The sequence below is a fragment of the Hibiscus syriacus genome, unplaced genomic scaffold (genome assembly GCF_006381635.1).
Source record: "Hibiscus syriacus cultivar Baekdansim isolate YM2019G1 unplaced genomic scaffold, ASM638163v2 tig00111095_pilon, whole genome shotgun sequence".
Taxonomy (NCBI): Eukaryota; Viridiplantae; Streptophyta; class Magnoliopsida; order Malvales; family Malvaceae; genus Hibiscus; species Hibiscus syriacus.
In genome coordinates this window covers 5,430,270-5,441,409 of record NW_024062980.1, presented here as the reverse complement: position 1 = coordinate 5,441,409, position 11,140 = coordinate 5,430,270, and the positions used below count along the sequence as shown (strand labels likewise).

At 36.2% G+C, this 11,140-nt stretch overlaps 1 protein-coding gene across 1 annotated transcript; it reads right to left on the bottom strand.

Moving 5' to 3' along the window:
• Window positions 1-2,318: 2,318 nt before the first annotated feature.
• LOC120152809 lies at window positions 2,319-4,768 on the bottom strand. The gene is made up of 4 exons (XM_039164934.1): window positions 4,553-4,768; window positions 3,762-3,875; window positions 2,862-3,593; window positions 2,319-2,753 (listed from the first exon to the last, which is right to left on the bottom strand). Exons 1-4 carry the CDS (start codon window positions 4,766-4,768, stop codon window positions 2,319-2,321), a joined length of 1,497 nt encoding a protein of 498 aa, XP_039020865.1.
• Between the last annotated feature and the right edge of the window lie 6,372 nt (window positions 4,769-11,140).

The following is an 11,140-nucleotide window of genomic DNA, read 5'->3' as shown; positions in this document are numbered from 1 at the left end:
TTAACCATTTCGAATTGGATACTCTTTGGTTCTTTTTAACCTTTGAGCCCAAGCATGGCTAACTATTTGACTAGCGACAATCTCTTGAATTATTCCATGTTGCTGAACTTTTACATGTAACCCAAGGCTTTAACTTTTCACTACACCGCATTGCATAAGCCTCATGGTAAATCTTGAATAGCCTTGACTTTGTCTGGATCTACCTCGATACCTTTGTTGCTCATTACAAACCCCAGGAGTTTCCCATACATTACCCCGAAGGTACACTTGCTTGGATTGAGTTTTAACTGGGATTTCCTTAATCTTTGGAAGAGTTTTCTCAGATTCTCAATGTGTTCTTCCTCTGTTTTAGCCTTGACAATCATATCATCGACGTAGACCTCTATTTCCTTATGCATCATATCGTGGAACAATGTTACCATGGCTCTTTCGTAAGTTGTCCCCGCATTCTTTAGCCCAAATGACATCACCTTGTAACAAAATGTGCCCCACATGGTGACAAACGTAGTCTTTTCCATATCATCTGGATGCATCTTTATTTGATTGTAAACCGAAAACCCATCCATGAATGAAAATAGGGAATGTCCAGCAGTATTATCTACAAGGGTGTCTATGTGTGGTAGGGGGAAATTATCTTTCGGGCTGGCTCGGTTATGGTCTCTATAGTCGACACACATACAAACTTTCCCGTCTTTCTTAGGTACTGGAACAATATTTGCTACCCATTCTGGATACTTGGCTACTTTCAAGAACCCCACATTAAATTGTTTCTTTACTTCTTCCTTAATTTTAACAGTATTTCAGGACACATCCTTCTGAACTTTTGTTGTACCGGTTTACATTCTGACTTTATTGGCAATTTATGTACTACTAACTCCGTGTCTAAACCTGACATGTCCTCATATGACCAAACGAACACATCTCCTTATTCTCGAAGCAACTCAATCAACTTTTTCCGTCATTCAGTAGATAGGATGGTGCCAATCTTTATCTCTTTTTTATCCTCTTCTGATCCCAGATTCAAGATTTCAATGGGCTCTTTGTGGGGCAGAATCTGTTTATCTTTTCTCTCTACCATTTTCAGTAATTCAGAAGGTAAGTCAATTCCCTCGTCATTATCATCACTCTCAACTTCCTCCTGACAGATAGGTAGCTCAAAATCTATCTCCGTGTCAGAGTCATCAGCATTCATATTATTGATACCAGAAGCCCTGAGAGGAAAATAATTGAAAGGATATATACATATAACCATACAGGAGAACACTTATCCCGTATCAAAATAGAATGAAATAATAATAAATAACAAATTAATGAAAAGAATATGCATGGGAAGATGTTTGCCATTTTGTGAATTGTCTGAAATGCATCTCTTATTAAACATAAAAAACATATAGATTAACCATTTACACGAGATCACCTATTGCCTCAGGGTTTATATAATAGGGAAAGTTTTTTGTGTATTACTCTGAAATAGTTTCGAAAAATACAGGTAATTCTTATGCAGTCCAATTGTTTAGCACAAAGCCTAGTGGTGCAGGGTAGATCCCCCTGGCTCTTCCTTCTTTAGTCTCTTCTACCGATATCATATTTATGTCCAAATTCTTCAATGTATTTTCAATAATTGGCTCTTTAGATAATTGGGCTCCCTGAAACATATGGCATCCAGATATGAAAGTGTCCTGTAACAATAGGAAAATCATGGGTTCCCACTTAATATCCTCCCCAGTTAGTATGGCTTTTCTTTTCTCCTGACTTTTCTGAACACCCTTTAACTTTTCTTTGAAGGTTGGGCAATATCCCAAACCAAACCGATCTCTCTTGATACCAGGAAAAACTAGGTTAATATTTCCCTGTAAGTGGCTTCCCAACCCTCTTCCGACTTTGGCTCCTCTACCCACAGTCACTTTTAATCCCATTTTGGTACAATTGGATAGCCTAGGCTTTGGAATTTTCTTCCTCTCAGCAAAAAAAAGTGGCATTAACAAATTCCAAAGACCTGAAAGGGCATTCAACCGCTTTTTCATCCACCTCAATGTATGGAGCAGTAGTAGATACAAAAGCAATGATGTCTTCCTCAGCATTAATGCATACTAGTCTTCCATCCATTATAAATTTGAGTTTCTGATATAGAGTGGAGGGCACCGCTCCTGCCTGGTTGATCCAAGGCCTTCCTAACAAGCAATTATAAGTTGGCATTATATCCATGACGAGGAATTCAACCTCGTAAATTGATGAGCCTATGGTCAAAGGGATATCAATTTTTCCCAGTACTTCCCTCTTCGTCCCATCGAAAGCTCGCATAATGTTTTAGTAATTTTTCATGTGCGTACTGTCAACTGGTAGCTTTTTAGAGTAACTAGCGGCATAACATTCAAAGCTGAGCCATTATCAATTAACACCCTTGATAACACATGACCCTTGCATCTAACGGTGATGTGTAGAGCTTTGGGGTTACCCATTATCCCGGACGGGATCTCATCATCAGAGAAAGAAAGGAAATTATCTGCCTGAATATTTGTGACCAATCGATCTATCTTTTCTACTGGCACATTTTTTGGTACAAAAGTTTGATTAAAGACTTTCAACAGGGCACTTTGATGTGCTTCGAAGCTTAATAGCAAAGCCAAGATTGAGACACGAGCTAGCAATTTGTGTAATTGCTCGACAACGCTGTACTCGTTATGTTTTAATAATTTTAAAAACTCTATAGCCTCATTCTCGGTTACAGGCTCATTAATTGCCAGCTTATCATCCTTCAGCAATATCTCAACCTTTTTCCCTTTATCAGCTGTAATTCTTTTCTAGGGTTCACTGGTCTGGTTGGGAGAATAACATCTCCCACTTCTGGTAAAGTGGCCTACCTCATCCACATCTTCCTTAGCAGCCTCTGAACTTTCAACATTCTCTAGCTGGCATCCATACCTCCAAGGGACCTGCTTATTGTCCTTATAAGGAAAGGAAGATGGAGGTGTGATCATCACTTTAGGGATTACCCTTTCCATAATTCTGGCTTGTGGTGTAATGACCAAAGGGCAGTTAGTATTATAAACTCCCTTGAATGTGCCTTCAGAAGCGCAAATCTCTATCCCTTTCTCTTTCGTAGCTTCATGGTAAAATTCCATGTTTTTACTATCCATCATCCCTTGAACCAAGGCCTTCAACTCATTACAGTCTTGAATAATATGATCCTCGTAACAGTGATAGGGGAGAGCGTGCTTATTCTCATTAGCATTAGAGATCAACCAACTTACTTTGACCATTTGTTCCCATATCTTATGTATGGGTGACTTCACTTCACTAACTTTGGTTATGACTCCATTCCCTTTTTCCTCAATAACAATATTAACCCTTGTCCCTGTATGGTTCGAAAGTGGGTTTTGAGCCACATTGGGCTGCTCATTGTCACCGAAGTTGATGACATTTATTTGTTTTAATCTCTGCACCAACTTCTTAAAGGCCAAGCAATTTTTAATTGAATGCCCCGATGCCCCCGCATGATACTCGCATTGAGCGTTGACATCATACCATTTTGGGTAAGGAGGCTGAATTGGAGAAGTGTGGTATGGGAAAACCACATGTTTTTCATACATGATCTGGAAAAGATCTTTATAAGTCATAGGGATGGGGTAAAATTGAACTATTTCCCTTTCATGTCTTGGCTCATTCGCCCCTTGTTTAATAGGATTTTATGTAGACGATCCGGTGGCCTGAGGTTGAGATACTATAATGTTATTAGAATCATATTTCTTTACATTACTGACCTTATTATCTTTTCTTCTCGTTGGAGGCTTTCGGCTAGATTCTCCCCCATCTAGTTTCCCGTTTCTGATTGTCATTTCTATCATTTCTCCTACCGTAACAATATCAGCAAAATTCTTGGACGAATTCCCAATAAGATGTCCAAAGAACGGAGCCCTTCGAGTATTTACAAAAAGCATATTTGTTTCTTCCTCCTCCAACGGTGGATGAACTTGTACAACTACATCCCTCCACCTTTGGGCATACTACCTGAAGGTCTCGTTGGATCTTTTTTCCATATTCTTTAACATGATTCGGTTTGGCCTTACATCTTTTACATGTTTATTTTGCTCTAGAAAAACCTTAGCCAAATCCTTCCAAGAATTAATCTGAGCTCGAATTAACTGATTGTACCAACGGACTGCTGAGCCTGTCAGGCTCTCTTGAAAACAATGAATTAATAGCTGATCGTCCCTTACATAGCCTGTCATTTTTCTACAAAACATGGTAATGTGTACAGAAGAACAACTGGTGACATCAAATTTTTCAAAATCCGGAACTTTAAACTTCGGTGGTAGTACTAAATCGGGAACCAAACTTAGCTCTTTAGCGTCAATTCCATATAGATTAGCGTCTTCTTTCATAGCTCGAAATTCATTCTTCATTTGTTCCCATTCTTTCTTAAGCTCCTTATTATGTTATTTTTTCCCTCTTCATCGGGATAAGGGATATCTTTAATTGGTTGCGGGTTTACAGAATCCCCAAGTAGGTTCAATTGTATTTTTTTTGGTTGAACAGTCTTTGCTCGTTGTACTCGGACATGCAATGGTGTAAAGCCAGGGGAATACAATGGTTCTACAGAAGAACCAACAACTGGGGCTTTTCCAATGTCAGCCCGTGGTTCAGAACCTGGGGGATACACATACTCCTCAACAGCAGGACCAATAACTGAAGTCTCTTTTCGAATTATACTATTTCCTCGTATCAAATTAGTCAGATTTTCCATCATATCATTTTGAGCCTTCACCATCTACTCGCGCATATCTTCTTGTGCTTTCTTTAAACTCTCTTGCATTTCAGCTTGAACCTTATCTATTTAGACAATTCTGTAATCCATTACTTTTTTCGCGTGTTGTACGAATTCTTGTAAGGGTCCATTATTCTGCCACATAATCTTTTTATTAATAATGGTGTTTATTAATGAGGTGTGAAAAATGTGATTAGAATGTTATTCGTAAAAGTAAATGCGATGTAAATGCAATATGAATGCAATGAAAGGAGTTGATTTTGGGACGATTCCTTAGAACAACTTTTTATATAGGAAACGAAGCTCGATTACAAGGATTAAACAGATCACAGATACATCTGAGCTATCTCTCCTAATTGTTGGATGTGTCCCAGTAATTCTACAATCTTCTGGTTTTCTTCAGCCTCGAGATCCATTTCTTCGATCACATCATCAGCTTCCTATGACAGGTCAACCAAGTACAGAGCCACTCCTTGAGCTTGCTGTAGGTATCTTACGATGAGATCCTCCTTTGCCTAACTCTCCACTGAGCCTGCTCCCAACGATAGTGCCATTGTATAACTCCTTCATAAGGGACCAATGTAAGTTCATTTGCTCTTCTTTGCAAATCTTGAACTGAGGCGTCGAGTTCATTCACACGCTTCTTCAATCTTTCTACTTCAACACGGTTTGAACTACTTACTCGACTTCGATATCGTCGTAAAACAGTCTCTAAGCTCAATACTTTATTCTTTAACTTCTCATTCTAGGTCTGATTCTCTTGCAGTTGTTGTTCAAGGACATTTTTCTCTCTTGATAGTAGCTTTGCCTGATGTCTTCTCTGTTTAAATTCTTTACTGCTTTCCCCAGCTTCTCTTTTTAGTCCTGTCACTTCTTGTTTCCATTCAGCAGAAGACTTACTTGAGCTAGCAGCTCTCTGATTTTTAACCATTTGTTGATGGGATAACTGAAAAATCATTGAAATCTAATCTGAGTTGCTTTTCTATGTTTTTGTTCCGGTTAGCTCGACTCTTTTGGATGTCAATTTCTACGCTTCTGTGGTATGATTCATCCTCTAACCTTTGTAATTTGTTTCTCCATTGTTTCCTCTCAGCCTCAAAATCAAGCTTGGCTTGTTCTATCGGGGATGAAACCACTCTGAGGTGTTCTTCCATAGGCTGAGTATTCTCTGGGTTACTCATAAGAACATTATCATTAACTTTGTTGCTTCTCCACTCCTCCTACCCTCAAGATAGCCTTAAGTCAAAAGTAAAGAGATTTACTCGATGGGTTCTTCTCCACTCCTCGTACCCCTTTAACTTTATTTTTGTACTGTTCTCCCCTAAATGTGAACTAAGACTTGGATAACTCCCCTGTTACCAGAATAAACTGCCTTGACCCAAACTGTCGAGAAACCAATAATGGGGCATATCCTACAGATCCTCAAATACCTGGTAATGGTACCCAATCTCTGCCTCCGCATCGATACAATATATCTGATGAGACGTTCCAAGAAGCTCACCACTAAATATCATCGCAGATGTCTTTGAAGATGACCATCCACTTATCCTTAGTGAAACCCCAGGCCACTCCCGAGAAATGAAATCCTTCAACGGTGAGAAACCTTCTAAGAAGACTCGACCAGGTGCCCTCTCGATGTGTTTGAAATGACTAAGGATCTATGTTAGCAACAAATGGTGCACAACCTATGAAGCGTCCTTCTCCTTCCTGTCGACAGGAGCTCAGGGAACAGAATGTCTCTGCTAGGATAGCTAGAATGGGATCCACATGTCTATCCAGTCTTTCAAACAGGTCAACTACTGATACATCAACATGCCCGAGAACTCTTGGGAAAATAACCAACACATAAATACCTAGAGAAAACAAGTTGATCTTCTTTCTTTTGTCAAGATGATAGTCAATTAATTCTTTTAGAAGGGTCCACATAAAGCACTCGCTTTCTCCTTTCTTTTTTATGCCTCTCGTAACCCATTCTTCACTCATACGGTCATCAAAAGCAGTTTCTTCTTAAAGGAAGGAGTATTCGGTGGCTTGGTATATACTTTGTCTACCTGAAGCCTCAGGAAATGAATCATAGCATGGTACTTCTCTATGGTAGGCGTCAGGTCCACTCGGCCAAATCTAAAACAACTATAAGCGGGATTCCAGAACTGAGCCAGAGCTCTAAATAGATCCCGGTCAATTGGGATATAATGGAGATATGAAATGTCTCCATAGAGTTGGTAAAATAACTGTTTATCAGATACTTCCTATCTTCTCCAAATCTCTCTCAGCTCGCTCAGATCATTCTGACGAACATTGATATGAGTATACCCACTCAGATCTGAGATACATCCTGAAGATAAATTGTTTCCATTTGTTATCTGAGTCTGCTTGGACCATCTTAAGACATTTGCATTGTCCTCTACCTCTTTTTTAATCATCTGTTCCATATTACTGGTCTTCTATATAGACATCAGTCATAGATAAACACCAATGGGATGAATAATACAATATAAGATGAGTACAAAGTAAACAAAAGAAAAGAAAATCAGTCAGTAATTATAAATGAATTGATTAAACATAATTCAATTTATCGATAAAACCTACCCCACATGTTAGCTACCCAATCATGCTTTAGTAGATCCTACTCAATCATGCTTTAGTAGATCCTACCCAATCATGATTTCTACCCATATGCATTGTTTATAGAATGTCCTAACCTCATGTCATCTAGTTCACATGCTTATCCAAGAAATTAAACCTAACCACATGATTTCTAGTTCGCATACATTTATTCGAGAAATTAAAATTACACTAAAGAATGCTCAAATAAACTTTTCCTTATGTACTCTCCTCACAGGATCATATATTCTGGGTAAGGTTGTATATGGGTTCTAAGTGTACTACATGTTGGTTTTGGTTCTAAAGTGAGAGGTCCTCGAATTATACTTTAACGGTACCCCCTTGGACTGTCGAACCCTAAATCCTAGCCCATCACAGGTGTTCGGATCGAGTTCAATTCTAGGGGACACACTTCCTTATGTCCATACGGAGGTGAAAAGAATCACGATGATCATAAGGTGTGAGCCCAAGGAGTTATCTACTATCCCGTACGGAGGTGAAAACCACACGAGGGAGTAGTTTCTCACTCCTACTTAAATAGGATGGAGCGGGGTTTTAGCTCATGTTATGCAAATACAGCTGTGCAGTGTGTGAGGAAAAGCGAAAATAAAGTAAACAACAATAAATAGAAAATTCAAAATCTTGAACAATTATTCACTCTGAAAACATCAGCAAACAAATTAGTATAACTTATTTAGTGGTTAATTTAGACACTAATTTAAACTTAAATAGGGGATGAAAAACCATATTAGAGTGAACTTATAATTTTTATTTACAAAGATAATTTATTAATCGACTAATGGCCTAACTCTCTAAAAAATGTTCCCAGCAGAGTCATCAAGCTATCGAAATGATCTTTTACCCGAAGGGGAAAGGGGTTGTCCTGCTTCGAAAATGATTTTAGTGTGATAAATTTGTGATAAAAATGTGGTTCGCGGAGTCACCACCAATCTTTGATTAGGGTGTGATTAGGAACCCAAAAATATATTTGTCATTTAAATAAAATATTAATTTTAATTAAAGCGACAAACTTGTGGTCTGCGTTACCAAATTTTGAGTTCGGGAGTCAATTATGTGTGGGGAAGGATTAGCACCCCCATAACGCCCTAAATCGGTACTTAGTCGATTAATTAATTGTCTTTTCAATAAAATGTATAAGTTCGAGTTTAACTTAATTTAAGATCCCCTAGAATAATGTTCTTTAAAATTTTGGATGAAAGATAAAAATATTTAATTATTTCCTATTGAGAAGAATCGATCTATCATACCTTTAAGCAATCGATTCTTACTCCAATTGAAATAAAGAAATATTGGAATTCCATTCTAAATTTCAAAATAATAATACCTAAAATAATGTTAAGATTGAAATCAATAATATTTAATTATTTTAGATCGAACATTATTATTTTAAAAAACCTTTGAAAACACATGCCAAAGATAAATAAATAAATAAACATATCAAACAATTGATTAATTATTTATTTTACTAATATTTAATGAGAATAAATATATTCAATTAATTAAATATCGCGAGACGAGAGCATAGATTCGATCTAACAATCTTTTCTCGATGAATTTAATTAAAAGAATACGATATTTTTCTCAAATCTTGAATTTTAAAAATGGATTCAATTTAATTGGTGTCACTTAACGGGATAGACTTTCGTTTTAAAATTATCGAAAGTAACTTTCTTATACGTTAAGACAGTTACTTTACGACAATATTAAAATGATCGAATATTACCCTTAATCAAATTATTTTGATTCGAGTCAAGTGATGTTTATGAGGATATCATATATTTTACCCAAAAAAAATATGTCATGCAACTAAACTTAATCTAATGACACATTCACCTACGTTATAAATATTAAAAGATAAATTATATATATCATTTAAAATACAAACCATACATATTTTATATACAAACACATAATATAGTACACCACAACTAAAATGTTGATTAGTATGCGTTGAAAAATAATAATATAAACACAAGTATGGCATGTTTATGTGTAATATATATATATAAATACAATCAAAATATAAGGTAATATATTAATAAACAGATCAAATTTAAAGAGGGATGAAACGTGAATAATTTAGTTTATTTTTAAAATAAAATATTTAATATTAATAATGGTTATTCATGAATTAATAATATAACATGCATATTTTGAGAAAGTATTTACTAATATATTTATGAGATTGTACAAACAAAAATCTATATATTTAAAGAATTTAACATATATAACTTACACACATTAAATATAATACATAATAGGTAACAAAATTACATACCTTTCAACCTTAATACATATTTTAGACCATATATACACAACATATATAATACTTACATATATAATACATACCAAATATGATAATACTAATGTAAAACTGTGCATATATACACATACATAAAACACAAGGGTTTGTATAGAGAATTTCTCTAAAAATAAATATAGGCATAAAAAGGGTATATTTTAGAAACAGTCCCTTTAGGGACTAAAATGCAAAACGCGTTAAAGTTTCGAGGACAAAAACTATTATTTTACCCAAATACATTAAGGCAATGCAAAAATGGCTAAATTTTGAATTTAGTCCCTACAGGTGATTGTTTTGTAAAACACGCGTAAACCTAGAGGGGTTTATGTTGTAGTTAACCCGTAAACTTTATCTATAAATACCATTCATTTGTTTTTTTTTCATTTTTACACATTTGAGAGAAAAAAGAGAGAGAGGAGAAATCCTCTCCACTGGGCTCGACCGGCCAACTGTCGGATTCCATCCGACCACGGCTCCGACCCTTCGGTTCTTATGCACTCCGACTACCGTCCGATGAATATTCGATGTCTCAGGTAAATTCCTTCCTTTAAACTTCAGGTTTTCTCTATTTTTACATGCAAAGTTTCGATTTTTTTGTTTTATTTATACAAGTTTTTATTTTTCATTCGAACATATGTATGAAAAATACGAAAATAAAATAAAGATGATACCTTTCGAATGCTATTGAAAACTTTCTTATTTATTGCTTTGTATTCTATTTCTGGAAAACTCTGAATGGGTCGAACTCCATCCACATTACATTGTTTCAACGGGATTTTATACCCGTTTTTTAACAAGTCTAAAAATAGTAATATATTTTATTTATTATTATTTTTTGTGTTTGGTGATGATTCACGCATGGTATGGCCAACTATGATTAGTTGCAGTGGCATGGGAGTGGTTGGCAACAGTGGTGGCTATTGAGTGGTCCAAGCGGCGGTGGTTGTTGAGTGGTCCAAGCGGTGGTGGTTGTTGAGTGGTTCAAGTGGTGGTGGCTGTTGAGTGGTCCAAGCGGAGGTGGCCTGTTCTGGAAACCCTAGCAGGAATCAATCTAGGCTGTTGGATCTCTCCCAGATCTAATGGCCAAGAGCTGCTGGCGGTTGATGGAACATGAAGAAACCCTAATCTGATTGGGCTACTGCAGTTAGGCTTCAGGTATAACTTGTATTTTGGGTTTGGGTTTTGGGCTCTCCAAGCCTATTATTGTAAATCTGTAAAATAAAATATAATTATAAATTATTATTTTTAATAATAATAACAATAATAATATATTAATAAAATAATTATAGTTATAATTATAATAATAATATAAATAATGATGAAAAAATGAGTGTCGACAACTATAGTACACATCGCCATACTGAAATAAAAAATCAGATATGGAAACTCACAATGTCAACACATCGTGAAACCCAAAACGCACATATAGTGCTAGACAAATGTACACA